Genomic DNA, 21,651 nt, shown 5'->3' with positions numbered 1-21,651 from the left:
GGACCGTCTCAGAAGATAAGTAAACATTATAACCTGGGTGTTTTCTTTTATACATCTCATAGCTTATGATACCAAAATTAGCACATTCAGAATTGATTAGCAGCCCTAGAGAGTGTAATTTTTTTCTGTTTTATTATGAAAGTTTTCAAGCTATAGATAACTAGAAAAAATTTTACAGGGAACACCTAATTTCTGCCTGATAATTTATACTTACCTTAATCTGTCCATCCACCAGTAATATTTATTTTGTGAGAAATTGCCAGATTTTTTTTTTCTATGTATCAGTAGTTCCTTTATATTGTTGGGGAATATTTAATTGTATGGATATATTCATTCTCCCTTGATGGGTATTTGAGTTATTTCCGCTTTGAACACATTATAAGTGAAGCTGCTCCAGACTTTTGAACATTGGCTTTGTGTGGACATACATTTTTGTTTTTTCTTAGGTAAAATTTAAGAGTGATATTTTTTACTTCTAGATTTCTATTTGTTATTATTGTTTTTATTGCTCTGGTATATATAATTTTTTATTATGAGCATATTTTCCTTTATACCACCGAGAATAGTTAAAACCTCTACTTGAAAATCTTTCTCTGCCAATTCCAAAATCTGGGTCACCTCAGAGTTGGTTTTTGTTGATTGTCTTTTCTTTTAAGAATGGGTCACATTTTCCTGTTTCTTCAAAGGTCAAGTAACTTTTAAATGTTTATTTAAATCATAGAGTAAGTGTAGATCTTAATAGTACAATTGCTATGTTGTATAGACTGCATTTTGACAGTTACTGATATTTTTGTTATAACAGGAATTTAACTGATTTATACTCAAGCTGTGTACTCTGTCTCTTGGGCAGCACCTGAAATTTCAGTTGAGTTTTTTTTTTTTTTTTGCCTTAGTAGGACTGCTTGGGTCTGTCCTACATATATGTTGTTCAGAGGTCAGCCAGATATTTGGCGGAGATTATCCACAGAATAGAGTTCCCCTTCTCTGTCTCTAGAATTCCCTCCTCACTTTAGAGCATCTGAGTTGTCTATACTGTGTTTTCTGGTTCTTCAAGCTAGAAAGATGAAGGATTTTCTCTTATACATTTGTCATCTAACTTGGCACTTGGTAGCTCTGCCTTCCAGCTAAAAGGCTTTTTTTTTTAAAGGAGACACCAGGAAATTCACCCAGTGCTGTTCCATTCTTCCTCTTGTAGATTATACCCCTCCAGAATCTTCCTGATTTGGGTCACTTTCTTGTGTATTCAGGTGGTTGTTTTATATTTTACCAGAATTTGAGATCATATTGCCAGTAGGGTTGGTCAGATGGGAACTTACAGATTCATCACCAGAAATGGAACCACCTTATAATTTTGTCTGAAACACAAGTGAAGAAAAAGAAAATACCTTCTGTGCATATGAAATATTTGGCTTTGAAATCCACTGTTTTCTCTAAAAAGAACCTTGGCTTTGTTAGAGAGTCTTTCTCTCAACATTTTTAACTTTGTACTGACATGGGTGATGACTCAGGAGGCATTATTTGTTGTTCCGTCGCTAAGTAGTGTCCAGCTCTTTGTGACCCCATGGACTGCAGCACACCAGGCTTCCCTGTCCTTCACTGTCTCCCAGAGTTTGCTCACATTCACATCCATTGAGTCTGTGATGCTGTCTAACCATCTTATCTGCCGCCCTCTTCTCCTTTTGCAATCTTTCCCAGCATCAGGTCTTTCACAGTGAGACAGCTCTTTGCATCAGGTGGTCGAAGTACTAGAGCTCCAGCCTCAGTATCAGTCCTTACCAATGAATATTCAGGGTTGATCTCCTTTAGGATTGACTAGTTTGATTTCCTTACAGTCCAAAGGACTCTCAAGCACCACAATTCGAAAGCATCAATTCTTTGGCACTTAGCCTTCTTTATAGTCCAGCTCTCACATCTGTACATGACTACTGGAAAAACCATAGCTTTGACTATAAAGACTTTTCTTGACAAAGTGTCTTTGCTTTTTAATATGCTGTCTAGGTTTTTCATGGGCATTATTAGGGGAAATATTAAAATGCATCACTAGACCTTGAACAAAATGTACAGTTTTGGACATTGTGACTTTGTACATCTTATTTATTAATAATTATTAAATTCCTATATAGCTATAAAGTTCAGAGTTTAGAAACTAAAATCTGGTATTTGGGCAACCGAATTTACTATCTGAGGACATACAGAGATTAAGATGGGTCAAATGAATCCCAACAGCTGGGGAAAATGTAATTGAAGTTCATAGACATAACAAAATCATGAAATCACATAAGGTGAGGATTGATTTGCAAGAGGATAAACTCAGGACAAATGCAAGAAGGTAGTATTATTTCATAGAACAGTTCAGTTCAGTCACTCAGTCATGTCTGACTCTTTGTGACTCCATGGACTGCAGCAGGCCAGGCTTCCCTGTCCATCACCAACTCCCAGAGCTTACTCAAGCTCATGTCCATTGAACTGGTGATGCCATCCAACCATCTCATCCTCTGTCGTCCCCTTCTCCTCCTGCCTTCAGTCTTTCGCAGCATCAGGGTCTTTTCTAGTGAGTCAGTTCTTCACATCAGGTGGCCAAAGTATTGGAGTTTCAGCTTCAGCATCAGTCTTGCCAGTGAATATTCAGGACTGATCTCCTCTAAGATTCACTGGTTGGATCTCCTTGCAGTCCAAGGGACCCTCAAGAGGCTTCTCCAACACTGCAGTTCAAAAGCATCAGTTCTTCAGCACTCAGCTTTCTATAAAGAAACTCTCACATCCATACATGACTGCTGGAAAAACCCACCGATATGAGATGAAAAACTGATGTAGTAGAATGTGATTTTTTTGACCTTTAAAAAATAGAACATAGAACAAGTAGTAAATTAATAGACACTTAAAAGAGGAGGCAACATTCGACAGATATAAATGCCTCAAAAATGACAGGATCATGACAGTCCCATGTGTACTAAAAGAAACTAAGATATTTGTTAGTTATGTCTCTGAGTTTTGTAACTGGGAGTTAGGGAAACAAACTTTCCACTTTACTAAGACTGTGGGATTAAGTTTGTCTTTTCCAAAATGATCTTAATTTTCTTTACCACATGGTGGCAGCATATATCCATTGATTTCTGTAATCAGTTTTGGGCTACTCAAAAATACTGTCATTACCAAAGCTTTACTGTGTTACCTTATTTTCCTTTATATTTCTTATTTCATATGTTTCCTTAAACCAGTCAAATACTATGTCTTCCTAATAAAATTCAGTTGATCTATAACTGGGAGATAGAATTTTAAGAAACAAACTTTTCTGGCATAATATGCCAGATCAAAGGTGTCTCAGTTATTAACCCTGATATAATGATACCTAACAGACACATTCAGAGATGTTAAAGCCCCAACACGGTTAGTTATGCTTTTATTCATATGTTCTGCTACTTCATGGCAGATATGAGGTGAAAAACTGATTTAGAAACATAATAGAAGGTGATTTTTTGACCTTTAAAAAAGAAGTCACCAATTTTAGTAGATTTCTAGAATTTTCTGTTATTAATTTTTTCTACATCTTTAGTTATTTGGAAATAATATCTATTGTAGATACTAACACTGGAAAATAAGGCTCATCTTTTACTTCAAGTTTAGAGTCTGTGTCAGAAACATAGTCTAATTATAGCATATTTTGAGCTGTTATGTACCTGAACTTGTATATAGTATTCAGTGTTTTCATAAGTGCTGTACTTTTATTTTCTATTTATGAAATCTCTTTGTAACAGGTCAGAATTCTGGTCCAGTGCATGTAGTTAAGCTATTTGCAGCTGTTATGCTATTGTAGAGTTATTTTCAGCATGCTTTTTTCATTTCAAAAGAAATAAATATTAATACTAATAAGGCATTAATGAGTCTGTGCGCAATGACATTAAGTTTCATGTTGTTGTTTAGTCCCAAAGTTGTGTCTGAATCTCTAGCTATCCCATGGACCATAGCCCTCCAGGCTCCTCTGTCCATGGGATTTCCCAGGCAAGAATACTGGAGTGGGTTTCCATTTCCTTCTCCAGGGGATCTTCCCAGACCAGGGATTGAACCCACATCTCCTGCATTGGCAGGCAGATTCTTTACCACTGAACCACCAGGGAAGCCCAAAATTTCATAAGGAAATGATGAAATGTTTTTCTCTTATGAGAACTTTGGTAACTAGGAAGCAAAAGTGTTTTGTTCAAGAGAACTTCCTTGTTTAGGAAACATAGTTACATTTGTTGAGAAAACTTCTGCAAGATTACCTTGAGGCTCATTTAAGTATTCATAAGTGAATAATCCTGTCTTTATTTGAATGAAAATGAAGTATTTCATTAATGATACATACTTGTTATTCAGGTTTTTTTTCATTTCAGGGATTATTTTAACTGTTTGTTTTCTGAAGTTTCTTTTTTATCCTGCCCAACAATGAATTTAAAATTCCTTTGTTAGATACATGCTATGATGATACTCATCAGTTATAATTATTTTAGAGTATCTGACAAATTCATTGGTAAACAGTTTTGCCTCTCTCTATTACATTTAAGTTGAAAAAGCGCTGCCTAAGACTTAGATTCCTAGATACTTTGATAAGTTCTGATTTTGGTTTGAGATGAAGCTAAGAATCTCAATTTTAATAAACAGCCTAGGATTTTATTGTGGCAGGTTCATGGACTGTGAACACAAGTCTCTTTTGTTGTTGTTTACTTACTGAGTTACGAAAACACTTTACATTCTTAATTACATTTAAATTTTTTATGTATTATTACTGCCATTATCTTTCAACACAATTAATATTTTTAATGTACTTATAACACCCCAGAATCTAATTCGCTGTAGTATTACTACTTGGAGTTTCTAAAGCTCATCTCTTACCTGTGCATCTAAAAGTTGTTGCTTGTTTATAAACCTGTTATTTTTTTTTTTACAAGTAATATAAATGACTTACAGACAAAAGTTCATGAGAGGGGAAAAGTTCATGGAAAAGCTATTTATGAATAGCTATTTAAAGCTATTGCTTTTAATGAAAGCAATTTAAAATAGGATGTCATCAGGGAGAGGCCTCCTTCATCTGATTGTTTTGTACGTAGCTCTGAGAGGAAACAGATTTTTAAAGAGTTACATCTAGTTCTCCTTCATTGACTACATTAAAGCCTTTAACTGTGTTCTGTTCAGTTCAGTTCAGTCGCTCAGTTGTGTCTGACTCTTTGCGACCCCATGAACTGCAGCACGCCAGGCCTCCCTGTCTATCACCAACTCCCAGAGTCCACCTAAACCCATGTCCATTGAGTCAGTGATGCCATCCAGCCATTTCATCCTCGGTTGTCCCCTTCTCCTCCCACCTTCAATCTTTCCCAGCATCAGGGTCTTTTCAAATGAGTCAGCTCTTTGCATCAGGTGGCCAAAGTATTGGAGTTTCAGCTTCAACATCACTCCTTCCAGTTAACACCCAGGACTGATCTCATTTAGAATGGACTGGTTGGATCTCCTTGCTGTCCAAGGGACTCTCAAGAGTCTTCTCCAACACCATCGTTCAAAAGCATCAATTCTTCGGCGCTCAGCTTTCTTTACAGTCCAACTCTCACATCCATATGTGACTACTGGAAAAACCATAGCCTTGACTAGACGGACCTTTGTTGGAAAAGTAATGTCTCTCCTTTTTAATATGCTGTCTAGGTTGGTCATAATTTTCCTTCCAAGGAGTAAGCATCTTTTAATTTCATGGCTGCAGTCACCTCACCATCTGCAGTGATTTTGGAGCCCAGAAAAATAAAATCAGCCAGTTTCCACTGTTTAACTGTGTAGATCATAACAAATTGTGGAAAATTCTTAAAGAGATAGCAGACCACCTTACCTGTCTTCTAAGAAACCTGTATGTAGGTCAAGAAGCAGCAATCAGAATGGAATATGGAACAATGGACTGGTTCAGAATTGGGAAAGGAGTACAATAAGCCTGAGTATTGTCATCCTGCTTGTTTAACTTATATACAGGATATGTCATGAGAAATGCCAGGCTGGATGACTCACAAACTGGAATCAAGATTGCTGGAATAAATATCAACAACTTCAAATATGAAGATAATACCACTTAATGGCAGAAAGTAAAGAGAACCTGAAGAGGCTCTTGATGAGGGTTGAAAGAGGAGAGTGAAAAAGCTGGCTTAAAACTCAGCATTCAAAAAACTGAGATCATGGCATCCAGTCCCCTCATTTCAGGGCAAATAGAAGGGGAAAAAGTGGAAGCAGTGACAGATTTTATTTTCTTGGGCTCCAAAATCACTGTGGACAGTGACTGCAGCCATGAAATTAAAAGACGCTTGCCCCTTGGAAGGAAAGCTATGGCAAACCTAGACAAGATATTAAAGAGCAGAGACATCCCTTTGCCGACAGAGGTCTGTATAGTCAAGGCTATAGTTTTTCTGGTAGTCATGTATAGATGTGAGAACTGGACCATAAAGAAGGTTAGCACCAAAGAATTGATGCTTCTGAACTGTGTTGCTGGAGAAGACTCTTGAGAGTCCCTTGGACAGCAAGCAGATCAAACCAGTCAATCCTGAAGGAAATCACCCCTGAATATTCATTGGAAGGACTAATGCTGATGCTAAAGATCCAGTACTTTGGCCATAAACTTCTGTGTATCAGAGGATGAGATGGTTGGATGGCATCATTGACTCAATGGACATGAGTTTGAGCAAATCCTGTGGGATAGTGAAGGACAAGAAAGCCTGGCGTACTGCAGTTCATGGAGTCAGACTTAGCAACTAAACAACAACAGCAATCAAGAAACATAATTAAAAGGGTTTTAGAAAAACAAGGAGAAATTCATAAAGTGTAATAATGATAGGAAGGTTTATAATGCACTTCCTTCTGAATTGAATATATCTTATAGACATAAAAATGAGTCAGGGCTAGAAGAAATGAGGAAATCAATAATTTTGATTTAGTTGTTATAATAGAGTTTAAAATTCCTTGGCCAGGGGATTTTTTTTTTTTTTTTTTTTTTAATGTCAATGAAGGGAATTCCCTGGCTGTCCAGTGCTTAGGGTTTAATTCCTTCTAGGGGACTAAGATCCCATAAGCTACACAGGGTGGCCAGTAAATAAATTAATTAATTAAATTCAATGAAAAGTTTACAAAACTATCATGTATATTGTATATACTTGACCACATAGTAAAAGATTTAAATTTTAAGGACAGATTTAATAGTTCCTATTTTTATCTTAATTTAGTAGTGGTCATTTAAAGGGGACTGGAACATTTTTTTAGGTCAAAAGTAATAAACAGGAGAAACACTTTTTAGATCATAGAGTAAGTAAAAATAAAACAATGAAAACAAGAACATTTTACATCAAAATCTTTTAGACACATTTAAAGCTGTGCCAGCGGAAAATCTGTAGCCTTAAATTACCTTTATAATTAAAGAGAAGGATGAAAAATAAAAGCATATAGTAGTCAACTTTAGAAAGAAAAAAGAACAGTAAAAATAAGGAGTTTGGAATTATTGGACGTTAATTAATATTGCATGATGCTCTGTGGTGACAATCTTAAAAACTGAAAGAAATGTCCCAACAAAATGTAGATTACCACAACAAGTAGAAGTGGAGAACTTGAATAGAAGAATTACCACAGAGGTGTTACACAGTGAATTCTTCAGTCACTAGTCGTGTCTGATGCTTTGCGACCCCATGGATTGTAGTACGCCAGGCTTCCCCTTCCTTCACCATCTCCCTGAGTTTGCTCAAACTCATGTTCATTGAGTCACTGATGCCATCCAACCATCTCATCCTCTGTTGTTCCCTTCTCCTCCTGCCCTCAGTCTTTCCAAGCATCAGGGACTTTTCCAGTGAGTCGGCTCTTTGCATCAGGTAGCCAAAGTTGTAGCTTCAGCTTCAGCATCTGTCTTTCTGATGAATATTCAGGGTTGATTTCCTTTAGAATTGACTGGTTTGATCTCCTTGCTGTCCAAGGGAAACAATAAGTAAAGGTATATTATTGATAAAGTTAACTAGATTCGCCGGACTTCCCAGGTGGCACTGGCAGTAAAGAACCTGCCTGCCAGTGCAGGAGACATAAAAGATGCGGGTTCAATCCCTGGGTCAGGAAGAACCCCTGGAGAAAGGCTTGGCAACCCACTCCAGTATTCTTGCCTGAGAATCCTATGGACAGAGAAGCCTGACAGGCCATAGTCTATAGGATCATGAAGAGATGGACACGACTAAAGTGACTTAGGGAGCACGCTCCAGGCTCATAAATATATTGTCCTGATAGGGTCAGTTGATTTCTATAAGGATAGCTGATTCCAACATTTGTTGTTTAGTCACTAAGTTGTGTCTGACTGTTTGCAACCCCACGGACTACAGCCTGCCAGGCTCCTCTATCCATAGGATTTCCCAGGCAAGAGTAATGGAGTGGGTTGCCATTTACTTCTCTAGGGGATCTTCCCTACCCAGGGATCGAACTCACATCCCCTGCACTGGCAGACAGATTCTTTACCATTCTGTTAGCCGGGAGGCCCATAATTAAACTATACCAAACTAGTACTGAAAAAGATGGAAAGCTCTGAGAAAGATGGTACAAAACAAATCCATCAGCCACTTTTACGTACTACTAAAGTTGCAGAAATTCTAAATGTTCAAAAATGAATTTAGCATTTTATCAAAAGAATAGTGCTTTATGTCTAATACAGTATATTTTAGGACAGAAAGGATAAACCATTGCATCAGCAAGTTAAAGAAGAATAACCATTTAATTGTATCATTAAATGAGAAAAGATGAAAAGATGATAAAATTCAGTGAACATTCCTAATAAGGAGACTAAGTATTTACTTTTAAAAAATGTTAGCAAAATACTTTATCCTAAATGGCAAAACAATAGAACTTTTTCTGTAAAAATCAGTAACTAGACAGACTTGGGTTGCTTATTATTATCTAACGTGGTCTTGGAGGGCCCTAGTAGATGCACTAAGAAGGAAAAACTATCCATGTAAAATTTTGAAAGGAGATTAAATTTTTTTTAATATTAGAAACCACCTAAATTTAATGCAGAAATGTATAAGTAATCAATAGCATTTCTTTAGGTTTAGAGAGATAACTGGTAGAGATGGACTTGAGGGAAAATAATTAATTCATGATGCAGGTAGTAGGCTTATATGAAGAGGACTATTAAATTGTATTGTTGAACCTGGAAGCACCATGTCTTAGGAGAAAAAGTCATAAAAGTTGCATTTTTTCCATATTAATTCATTAATTAAATTCAGTTATTCTGTATCCCAAGAATTTTCTGATTTTCTGTGTTTGATTTTTTTGGTGGAATACAGTTAATTCTGCCCAAGGATTGGGCTTGGATAAATGATTTTAGCTTATATGAAAAACTAAGTGTTCTGGAATTGCCAAGAAAAATGTGGTGGAAAAAATGTGAAAGGAAGGGGACGTTGAGATGTTGCTCCTACCAGGATCCCACTTTATACTTCAAAACAAAATGTAATATTGACATAGAAGCAAATATCAGTAGAACAAAATATAGAAATAGATCTAATTATTTACTACAATATTTGCCAACAAATGTCTGTCTAGTCACAGCTACGGTTTTTCCAATAGTCATGTGTGGATGTGAGAGTTGTACTGTAAAGAAAGCTGAGTGCCAAAGAATTGATGCTTTTGAACTGTGGTGTTGGAGAAGACTCTTAAGAGTCCCTTGGACAGCAGGGAGATCCAACCAGTACATCCTAAGGAGATCTGTCCTGGCTGTTCACTGGAAGGACTGATGCTGAAGCTGAAACTCCAATACTTTGGCCACCTGATGCGAAGAGCTGACTCATTTGAAAAGACCCTGATGCTGGGAAAGATTGAGGGCAGGAGGAGAAGGGGAGGACAGAATGAGATGGTTGGATAGCATCACTGACTTGATGAACATGAGTTTGAGTAAGCACCGGGAGTTGGTGATGGACAGGGAAGCCTAGCGTGCTGCAGTCCATGGGGTCGCAAAGAATCAAACACGACTGAGTGACTGAACTGAACTGATTTACCACAATAGCCATAGTTCAATTCAGTTGAGAAAGAATGTTTTTTTTAGTATAAGGGTCCTAGCACAAGTGGATGATACTCATCTGTTAAAAAAAAAGTTGATCGTCACGTTTTATACCATATGCATGTATTAATTCTAGATGGATTAAAATTTTTAGAAGGAAACCTAGGCCATTACTTCAACAGTCATGCCAGTTCTTAACTCAGGGTCCACGTGCCTCTAGGTGGAATGGGAAAAATATTATTTTCACTTCTCACCGAAATTTAGAGCTTCAGTTATAAACATAAATGCCACAGTAGGTTTGTCACTGCCTGGAGCTCTGTCAGCATTAGAATTCAGGTATTTTCCTATCACAGTGTAGTTACCACAAATGTCTTTAGAGATTAGGCTCATCACTATTCCAACCCTAATGTAGTTGTTAGACTCCTCACTAGATCTTATCTTTAATGTGGTAATAAAAAAAAGGTCATATGTCGGGCTTCCCCAGTGATCCAGTAGTGAAGAATCTGCCTTGCAATACAAGGAACTCTGGTTTGATTAAGAGCCTAAGTGCCACAGAGCAGCTCATCCTGGGAGGTACAGCAGCTGACCCCACACTCTAGAGGTTGTGAGCTGCAACAGCTTTATCCTTGGTGCTCTGCAGCAAGAGAAGCCCATACACCACAGTGAACATTACCTCCTGCTCACTGCAACTAGGGAACGCCTAAGTGCAGCAACAAAGATCCAGCATGGCCAAAAAATACATCTTTTTTAAAAATGACAATAAAAAGACTCAGTTTTTTAAAAGAACATGTATAACTTAAAAAAATATTTCAGTAGTTTTACTGCAGTATGCAACTAATACTTGAATGACATGGGGTGCTGACCCTCTGCACAGTGGAAAATCTGTATAGACCTTCTAGTCAGCCCTCCCTACCAGCAATTCTGTGTTTGTGGATTCAACCAACCACAGATCATGTAATACTGTAGTATTTATTATTGAAAAATATCATAGTGTAAGTGGACCTGCACAGTTCAAACCTGTGTTATTCGAGGGTCAGCTATAATTTGTTTCCTTTGTAATTCTGCATTATTTTAATTTTTGATTTTAGAAACTTTAGTCTCTGAAAGGGTTCACAAGTCTCACCAGATTGCCAGTGGGTTCCAGGGTACAGAAAAGTCTTGAAAATTCCTAATTTATATGATTATTAGCAGTACTTCTCAAACTCTAATGTAAATACAAGTCACCTGGGGATCCTGTTAAAATGAAAACTGACAGAGTAGTTCTGGGTCGGGGCCTGAGACTGTTCATTGTTAGGATGCCTCCCAGCCTGTGCCCCTTCATGGATTGAACTATGAGTAGCTAAGTTTTGGACTGAATTGTCCAACATAGTGGTCACGGCCACTTGGGGCTATTTAATTAAAATTCATGTTCTTGGTTTTACTAGCCACAGGTGGTTAGTGACTAGCCTATTGAATGGTACAGATGTGGAACATTGTCATCATTGCAGAAAGTTCTACTGGACAGTGTTGTTCTAGAGGTTGGAGTAGTATTAGTCAAGACAGAGAAACAAAAAGCTTTAAAAGAAAAAAGCAAAAAGGAAGCCACAGGCAAAGTTTAAAATCTAAAGGACACATTTGGTACAAAAATTGGAATGTAGATGATCCAAAGTTAGTATCAGTACTATTTGAAGCTCTTAGAAATTAACATGAAAAAGACAACCCAATAGAAAAATGGAGAAAGACTATAAATAGACATTTCACAAAAATTGCAGATCCAAATGTCCAGGGGCTCAAACTAACTAGCATTTTGGGAAATATTATACAGTTAAAATAACAATGAGAACTCAGGTTGGCAAAATTGGAAAAGCTCTAATATCTATGTAGGTATAAGAGAAAAGATACAAACATTGCTGGTGGAAAAGGGAACTGCTGTAGTCTTTTGCAAAGACATCTGGCAACATGAGTTAAAATGAAAAAGAAGCATTCTTCAGCACAACAATCCCAGTGGTGCTCGAACCTTGTCCCATGGGGTGAAATACTAACATGTAAGACTGTGTGCACAAGGAGGTTTCCTGTAGCAGGTGCTGGAAGGGGAAAGGAGGGACAGGAAACAATAAATGCTAGTCAATAAAACAACAAGAAAATAGTTACATAAACAATGTACAGTGTACACTGGAATTTTCTGCAGTCATTGACAAGAAAGAATTAGAGCATCAGTTATTTTAGGATTTACCCAAGGTACTTATCTTCCCATTTGTGTTGTTTTCATGAGTATATGAATATGGAGAAGAAGAGGGAAAGATGCATTTTATTTAACGTGAATTACCTGAGGATGCAGATGGTATGTCAAAGAGAAGAGAGGGAAGAAAGAGATCAAAAATATGAAATTTCCTTCTCTCTAACTAGTATGTATGATAGTTCCACTATATATATCAGTTGCTCAGTCATGTCTGAGCAAGTAAGGATGTATGATATGATGCAACAACAGGTGACTTATTAATGGCAAAAGAAAGTCGCCTTTGCTTTACCAGTAAATTGTCATAGTTATTTTAAATACTTCCACAGTTTAAATGTGCACAAAAAATTTATATAAATAGTTCTTAGTGACTCCGTGGACTGTAGCCTGCCAGGCTCCTCTGTTTATGAAATTTTCCAGGCAAGAATACTGGAGTGGTTTGCCATCTCCTACTACAGGGTATCTTCCCAGCCCAGGTATCAAATTCACGTATCTTGGGTTTCCTGCATTGGCAGGCAGATTCTTTACCAGTGAGCCCCCTTGGAAGCCCACATTTTTCTCTTAAACTTTTGTTTAAGCTTACATTTATTGAAAAGATACTGAAAATTATCATGTAATATATTGAAATTTTCATGTTCTTTTTAGCTTACTTTTAATACTTCAGTTTTGTCTTTTTATTTTTTCCTAAGACTTTAAAGAAGAAGTCAACATTTTTTTGAAAAAGATTGTATTTTTTGAGGATCTTAACAACAAGTAGTAGTCTCTGGCAGCAAACAGATGGTTGTTTCTTAAAGGAACAGTCTTTAACCATCAAAGATTAATTAGGTTTCTTGTTCTTTTCAATATTTACTTGCTGTAGGTTACAGGCAATGTAAAACTTGTAAGAGTTCTGAGGAGTGAATTCTCCTGTTCTCAGAATAGCTATATTCCATTTCTCCTTCTCTTAGCTGCTCTCTCTCTCCCCAGGCAAGAGATCACTTCATTTATTAAAGATTTATTTTGACTTGTAGATTACCATTCTTTTCTCAGTATCTGTGGTGTGAGAGACAAAAGGTTTAAATGATGCTTAGAAATTGTATCTAAAGTAATTACCTTTGGGTTTATGCAGCTGCTAATTGTTTAAAATATGCCTATTTAATTGAATCTTTGAATACATTTTTATTTTTGTGGAAAACATTTATTCAGTGTTATCTTGTCATGATTTTTATAATATGTTTTAGGGAATAATTGTAGTAATTATTTTAAAGGAAGGAAGTCTAAAATTAACTATGAATTATGCATGTGCCATATTTTAACCTGCAAAATTTGCAGTTAAAATTGTTTTTTTTTTAACAGCCTGGATTTGGGCAGTAGATAATAGTAACTTCCAGTCAATGGTTTTATAGGTTCCACGGATAGAATCTGTAAACATCAGGAACTTGAAGTTAAGAAAGGAATGAACTATTTATGAATTCAAGAACCTGAATTCTAGCGCTATCTCTGCTCAATCTGGAATCCAGGACAAAAACACTTAACCCCTCCAGGCCTTAGTGTTCTTATCTTGGAAATAAGAAGATAGTAACAGATTATCTTGTGTTTCTTTCATCTCTGAAATTCTATAATTGTGTCCTGCTCAGCTGCTGTTTGGAAATAAAGAGTCTGGGTGGAGGAGAGACCTCATTTTAAATATAAAAGGTCTAATAGTTGATAACTTTGCCAAAACATTGTGTAACATAATTTTTTTTTGTTTTTATATCGAACAGCAGAGAAATAGTGAAAAACAATGTTTCTTCCATCGGGCTCTGCCCTCTTCCCTTCTCCTGGGACTCTCACATGCGTGTCTCCCTTTCCCTTCCTAAGACCAGCATCCCTGCAGAACTTCTCCCCAGTTAATGTTTTTTTGGTTGAAGTCTCTTGCTTTACTTTTTTAAAGCTTTTTAAAATTTTTCTTTAATAAATTAATAAAGAAATTGTGACTGACTTTTTACACAGAGAATACATATTTAACCACCATCCAGACTAAGAAATGGAAGCTCCTTTCATGCAGCTTTTCTCAAAATCTTTGAGAAAATATGGGTTCATATACATTGCATGGATATCATTGTTTCAACTGAGGTTTTTTTGTTTTTTGCAGATGATAATAATCTTTCATTTCAGTTGGAAAACCAATTTATTAATCCTTAATTGTTAAAGTCACTTTTTCTACGTTTTTAGCTTGTTGTCTTAAATGCTAGTGCTGCATAGTCCCTTTATGTATCAATATTAGTTGACTCTGCAAGCATTTCCAGTGTAACTACTGTGTGAGGTTCCTGGGTGTAACCAGAGATCTGACAGGGCTTCAAGGAGCTTCAGAGTGGATGTGCAGAAAACTGAGGGTTATAGACAAGACAGGAAACATGCAGCTACAATACCAGACTTACTTTAATCAGGCTAGTGGTAGCCTTGTATTATTTCCTATTATGAATAATTTAGGAGATGGAAAAAATGACATTAAGCTCAGCAATCAAAATCAGTTCCATTCTAGATATGAAAAAAACCTGCAAACAGTGAAATCTTCTCAGTGACTTGGATTGTCCTTGATATCCCTGTGCAGTTTTTTTTTTTTTCTTCTTATTGAAAGAGGACACTGAGACTTGCTATTAACCAAACCTGTTTACTTTTTATTTAGACATTTTCTGTTAGACAGAGTTGGTGATTGGAAATTTCGTTTTCTTTTTTACGTTTGAAAAAATTACGTTTTTTACTTCTTTGAATTTAGTCAGTTTAACATCCTGTTTTGCTCCTTCTTTTCCAATTGTTATTGTTGTCATTCAGTTGCTCAGTCCTGTCCATCTCTTTGTGACCGCATGGACTGCAGCATGCCAGGCTTCCCTGTCCTTCACCATCTCCTGGAACTTGCTCAGACCCATGTCCATTGTGTTGGTGATGCCATCCAACCATCTTTTCCTCTGTCATCCCCTTCTCCTCCTGCCTTCTATCTTTCCCAGCATCAGGGTCTTTTCCAACGAGTCAGCTCTTCACATCAGGTGGCCAAAGTGTTGAAGCTTCAGCATTGGTTCTTCCAATGAATATTCAGGACTGATTTCTTTTAGGATTGACTGATTTGATCTCCTTGCAGTCCAAGGGACTCTCAAAAGTCTTCTCCAACACCGCAGTTCAAAAGCATCAATTCTTCGGTGCTCAACCTTCTTTATGGTCCAGCTTTCACATCTGTACGTGACTACCGGAAAAATCATAGCTTTGACTATCTTTAGCCTTAGCCTTAAAATTTTCTTTCTCTTGTCAGTGTTCTCTGCTTCCTCCCTGTCTTTTTATTGAAACTGCCTGACAGAATCTCAACTCCTGATTCTTCTACCTGAGCGCTACTGAAGAAAATCACAGAGGCAGTAACACAGCTGTAAGTTTATTGTTACCGACTTTGAATGGGCCCACACAATTGTGCTGTAATTCATGTTTTTTTTCTAGTTTTCTCATTTCTCACAGCAGTTATTTTAGGCATTCAACACTTCATATTTCTATCTTTCAGCTTTCCTTCTCTCTCTTTCTCAGAAAATGAGTTGGTGTTTCATCCCACAGAGAAAATGGAAATCTTCAGATGAGAACTGCCACAGTTTCTTGCCACAAACCTATTTACATCTGTACTGTTTCTTTTTTGTTTGTTCTTTGTTTGTGGTGGCAAGAGGCTTCCTTTCAAAGAGTAGGAAATCATATGCCTCCAGAAACCAAGAGAGAATATAAAATCTGTGAAGCAGTAGTGTAGGAAGTGGTTCTGTGGCTTGCTGGGAATTCATAGGAGCTACTCCGAAGACATCCAAATGCAAGTTTTTAATACTCTTTTGTCAGCTGGAGCAAAGCCTGCCTTGATGAGCATGCCTGCTGGGCTAAGACTAGTCTTCACAGAGAAAATGGAGCCTTCTCAGGGGCTTTACCCCCAACCCTCACCATGCCTATTTTCTCCAGTATCAGTACCTCTTTTTCTATTCATTCAACTCCATATTTAGACATTCTCAAGCTTATCCCATTTTTGGGACCTTTAATTTATCCCTGTTTTCTTGTCTAACTACTTTCTCTACTTTTAAACTGAAGAGAGAATTGCCTACTGCTCTGGTGTTTGACCGAAGGCAATGGCACCCCACTCCAGTATTCTTGCCTGGAAAATCCCATGGACGGAGGAGCCTGGAAGGCTGCAGTCCATGGGGTCACTAAGAGTCGGACATAACTGAGCGACTTCATTTTCACTTTTCACTTTCATGCATTGGAGGAAATGGCAACCCACTCCAGTGTTCTTGCCTGGAGAATCCCAGGGACGGGGGAGCCTGGTGAGCTGCAGTCTATGGAGTCGCACGGAGTTGGACACGACTGAAGTGACTTAGCAGCAGCAGCTGGTGTTTGACAGATTTCAGTTGGAGTCTTCACCATACTGTTCGTGAGCTCTGAGGTTCTTATCTCCTCCAAGCCTACTTTCTTCAACCATGAAAATGAAATGAGGGTAATATTAATAATATGCCCAGTCATAGAGTTAAGTATTAAATGAAAGAATGTAGGTATACTATTAATAGCACCAAAAAGGTCATATTGAGTCCTTTGCTTACATACATTTGCTTCAGCCCCTGGCAGTCTGCCTTCTGAAGCCCTAATGTTGTTGTTTGTGGGTTTTGTCCCCAGTAGTCATTGGTACCCCTGACAGCCTTGCCTCTTGAAAGCACTTCTTCTTTGGCTGTCCCTGCCACACACCCCAGGCTCACGCTCTGCTTCTTTGAGTACTCCCTCGGGTTCCTTCGACTCTGTCCTTTCCTCACCCTTCAAATGTTTAACTTCCTAAGCTTTCTGTCTCAGTCTTTGTGCAGTTGAGCTATCAATTTGACTAGAATCTCTCTGGTAGCCAAAGCAAAGAAAGAGCATTGCGATGATATTAATGTATAGTTCATGATCATTTACTGTGTGTTAGGCATTTTTATAAGTGCTTTACATGTGTCACTTGATATAATCTGCACTCCGTGGGGTCAGTGGAGTGCAACTCCATGGGGTCAATGAGGTAGATAAGAGCAATGAAGTACTGAGAGGTAAACCCGCTCCAAATGCTGCTGTAGTTAATTCAGTTCTAGGCAGGTGAATTCTGGAGATCTCTGTCCTAACCATAACTCTATACATTCTCCCCCAAACAGATGACTAGTAATGTTTAGAAAGGTAAAAACAGGAAACTACAGCATCTTCTGGGACATAGATCTGAAATAGTGTGTGTGGTGATTCTTTGGGGGCGGTGAGAAAGTTTCCTCAGCTGTGACTGCTAATAGATACCTCTTAGTAACATTTCATTCTCATGGAGAACGTCAGTGCAGAATAGTATAGTATATTACCAATGCAGACCACACCCAGTATCGTTTTTCCACCATTACATTTTTCAAATAGCTATCTGATAGAAATTTGGAGCTAACATTTCACAGTCAGGCCTAATAGTTTAAAAGGGACATAAACACTCTCTTAGTCATCTTTGTATCTAGAGTATCTAGCCCAGGACCAATTACTTAGAAATTGTTGAGTCAGTCTGTGACCTGCATGTGACCGCACTGAGCTCGTCAGCTCCTTAAAAAAGAATGACTTGGGACAGGATGTATTTCACGTGACCGGTTCTGGGGGTAGAGCTGATGATCGCTTGCAAGATCTGCTGAGTTCAAAGGGTCAGAAGAAGTAGGAACTCCATCCCTGTGTCCTGCTTCTCCTCCCCATTTCCATATTCATGTTTTTCTTCATTAATTTATTGTATTTATTTTATTCTTATATACCAAGACCTGTATACCAATTCCTGTATAAAGTAATGGAGATCCAATGGCGAACAAGATAAAGTCCCTGCCCTTAAGATGTTTACACTCTGGTGTGAAAAAACTAATTTGATAATACACTAAGATCAGTACTCTAAAGGGAGTATTGATAGTATTCGGCTCTTCAGCAGTTAGAACGGGTTAGAGGAAGCAGTGTGTTCAGAGAACCTCAGATCGTTATTAGGGTTGGAGGTGAAGTGTGAATGTGAGAAATGGTGAGAAATGAGGCTCGTAGGAAGCAGGGCCAAGTGTGCACTTAAGGTTTGTACTTCTGCTCCTCTTCCACATCTCTGCAATCCCTTTCTACTAGTGTGATGAGTACAAGGAAGCTCAATGTAGAAATGTGTTCCACGCGCCACAAAACTCGCTGAATACCACAACTGAAACTGTGCAGTTAATCTTTTCAGTAACTATTTTTCACTGTGAATGTTTGATATTCATGTGACTCTTTGCCTGTCATTGTGAACTCTTCAAGAACAGGGGCAGTGTTTCATTCATTTCTGTGTCTTTAGCATCTAATAGTAACTCAATAAATGCTGAAAATGTCATTAGCATTTGTAGTCATTTTATGTGTTATGCTATTCACCAAAGCATAATTGTCCTATTTTTCTATGAAAAACAGAGTTCAAGTTTTAAACAAATGGACTTATAGACTACTCAGTGAGTTTAAGATTACCTGTCTTTGAGTAAGGAAAAATTCAGTTCAGTTCAGTTCAGTCGCTCAGTCGTGTCCAACTCTCCGCGACCCCATGAATCACAGCACGCCAGGCCTCCCTGTCCATCACCAACTCCCGGAGTACACTCAAACTCATGTCCACAGAGTCGGTGATGGCATCCAGCCATCTCATTCTCCGTCGTCCCCTTCTCCTCCCGCCCCCAACCTTTCCCAGCATCAGAGTCTTTTCCAGTGAGTCAACTCGTCGCATGAGGTGGCCAAAGTATTGCAGTTTCAGCTTTAGCATCAGTCCCTCCAATGAACACCCAGGATTGATCTCCTTTAGAATGGACAGGTTGGATCTCCTTGCAGTATAAGGGACTCTCAAGAGGCTTCTCCAACACCACAGTTCAAAAGCATCGATTCTTCGGCGATCAACTTTCTTCACAGTCCAACTGTCACATCCATACATGACCACTGGAAAAACCATAGCCTTGACTAGACGGACCTTGGTTGGCAAAGTAATGTCTCTGCTTTTCAATATACTATCAAGGTTGGTCATAACTTTCCTTCCAAGGAGCAAGCGTCTCTTAATTTCATGGCTGCAATCAGCATCTGCAGTGATTTTGGAGCCCAAAAAAATAAAGTCTGACACTGTTTCCACTGTTTTTCCATCTATTTCCCATGAAGTGATGGGACCAGATGCCATGATCTTTGTTTTCTGAATGTTGAGCTTCAAGCCAACCTTTTCACTCTCCTCTTTCACTTTCCTCAAGAGGCTTTTGAGTTCCTCTTCACTTTCTGCCATAAGGGTAGTGTCATCTGCATATCTGAGGTTATTGATATTTCTCCCAGCAATCTTGATTCCAGCTTGTGCTTCTTCCAGCCCAGCGTTCCTCATGATGTACTCTACATATAAGTTAAATAAGCAAGGTGACAATATACAACCTTGACGTACACCTTTTCCTACTTGGAACCGGTCTGTTGTTCCATGTCCAGTTCTAACTGTTGCTTCCTGACCTGCATACAGGTTTCTCAAGAGGCAGGTCAGGTGGTCTGGGATTCCCATCTCTTTCAGAATGTTCCACAGTTTATTGTGATCCACACAGTCAAAGGCTTTGGCATAGTCAATGAAGCAGAAATAGATGTTTTTCTGGAACTCTCTTGCTTTCTCCATGATCCAGCGGATGTTGGCAATTTGATCTCTGGTGCCTCTGCCTACTAAATAGAAAAACTGAGGAATTTTTAAAATTACAAAGATACAGTTCAATGAAAGAATTCAATACGGAATTTGGTCAAGTATGTTCAGTTTGAATGGTTTGTTACTGTTTTTGATCTATAGACTTATGACGAAGATCGCAGAAACTACTCTGAGCTTCAAGTTAGATGTCAACGTTTGGCCTTAGAATTAGCAGACACAAAACAGTTAATACAGCAAGGTGACTACCGTCAAGAGAACTATGATAAAGTTAAGAGGTAAGTAGTTAAGATGTCTCCATTACTTGTTCTCTTTTTTAGCATGCATCAGAGTCACTTGAATTCTTACCATCAACATCATTAATGCTGCTTTATATCTCTTTGTTTTTTTCCTGTTTCCACATTTTTTTCTTTTCTAAAATGTCGTATAGTTGGAACTATACCATACGGAACCTTTTCAGATTGGCTTCTTTGACTATATTTAAGTTTCTTCCATATCTCTTCATGGTTTGATAGATCATTTAACTCATTGAATAATACTATTCCAACGAATGATGAATAATATTCCACTGTCAAGATATACCGCAGTTTGCTTATCCATTCACCGGCTGAAGAACATCTTAGTTGCTTCCAAGTTTTGGCACTTAGGAATAAGGCTGCTATAAAAATTCATGTGCCAGTTTTTATATGGACATAAATTTTCAACTCCTGGGTAAATACCAGAGTGTGAACATACTCGTATGGCAAGAGTATGTTTAATTTTGTAAGAAAACCAGCCAAGTGTCTGCCCCAAAGTATCTGTACCATTTTGCTTTTTCACCAGCAATGAACAAGAGTTCCTGTTGCTCTACACCCTTGCCAGTATTCGTTATCAGTGTTCTGAATTTTACATTCTAATAGGTGTGTAGTCATATCTCATTGCTTTAATTTGCATTTCTCTAATGACACGTGATATGGAACATCTTTTCATGTACTTGGTCACCATCTGTATATCTATTTTGGTGAGGTGTCTGTTAAAGTCTTTGGCTTATATTTTAATTGGGTTGTTTGTTTTCTTACTGTGAGTTTTAAGAGTTCTTTGTATATTTTGGATAATAGTCCTTTATCAGATACATCTTTGGCAAATATTTTCTCCCAGTCTGTGCCACGTCTTCTTATTCTCTTGACATATACCTTATTCTTTATTGTATAAAAGCGTGTCATTTTGGCAGCTTGGTGAGTTTAGATTGTATTTTTATATAAGTTGTTTTTATTTTATTTAGAAGTTGTTTTTGCCTTTTTAAATGTGATAGAAACCCAGGGAAATCCTATGTGTATAAATATTTTTGAACTCTTACTTGATTATTTTTATTTTGTGAAGTGAATTTCAGTACTTGGTAGTTTTATCTAAAGTTTTTTCCACCATTTCTTTTCAACAAAAGGCACATACACTTTCAAAAAAATGATACTTTCTGAGGATATGTTTCCCATTGTGTTGATGCTAAATAGCTAAATCATATAATTTTCCTTTTGCTGCAATAGACTAATGTACCACTACTTAGCTATATGCCCTTAGGAAATCTCTAATTATTCTAAGCTGAAGTTTTGTCATTTGTGAGGTGGTGCTAATACAATAACTACACTGTATAAATTTAGAAGATTGAATAATTTTTATGAAAGTGTATACATGTGCATATATACACATATATATAGAGAGATTATTCTAATTGTTCAATGCTGTGTCTCAGTTCAGTTCAGTTGCTCAGTCGTGTCCGATTCTTTGTGA

At 37.7% G+C, this 21,651-nt stretch overlaps 1 protein-coding gene across 4 annotated transcripts in view; it reads left to right on the top strand.

Moving 5' to 3' along the window:
• Positions 1-21,651, top strand: part of PIBF1 (progesterone immunomodulatory binding factor 1) — a 243,657-nt gene that overhangs the window by 26,896 nt on the left and 195,110 nt on the right. For all 4 annotated transcript variants that reach the window (XR_008685998.2, XM_055426452.2, XM_055426450.2 and 1 more), the window contains exon 6: positions 20,032-20,165. Coding sequence is in view for 3 of the 4 variants with exons in the window: in XM_055426452.2 (XP_055282427.2) it covers positions 20,032-20,165 (134 nt within the window). In the remaining variant the exon portion in view is untranslated. The remainder of the gene's footprint in view (positions 1-20,031; positions 20,166-21,651) is intronic.

Source organism: Moschus berezovskii, chromosome 13 (assembly GCF_049115385.1).
Source record: "Moschus berezovskii isolate FMDL1 chromosome 13, NW_MosBer_1.0, whole genome shotgun sequence".
NCBI lineage: Eukaryota > Metazoa > Chordata > Mammalia > Artiodactyla > Moschidae > Moschus > Moschus berezovskii.
The sequence above is the reverse complement of the archived record's forward strand: the minus strand, read 5'-3'. Positions and strand labels throughout refer to the sequence as shown.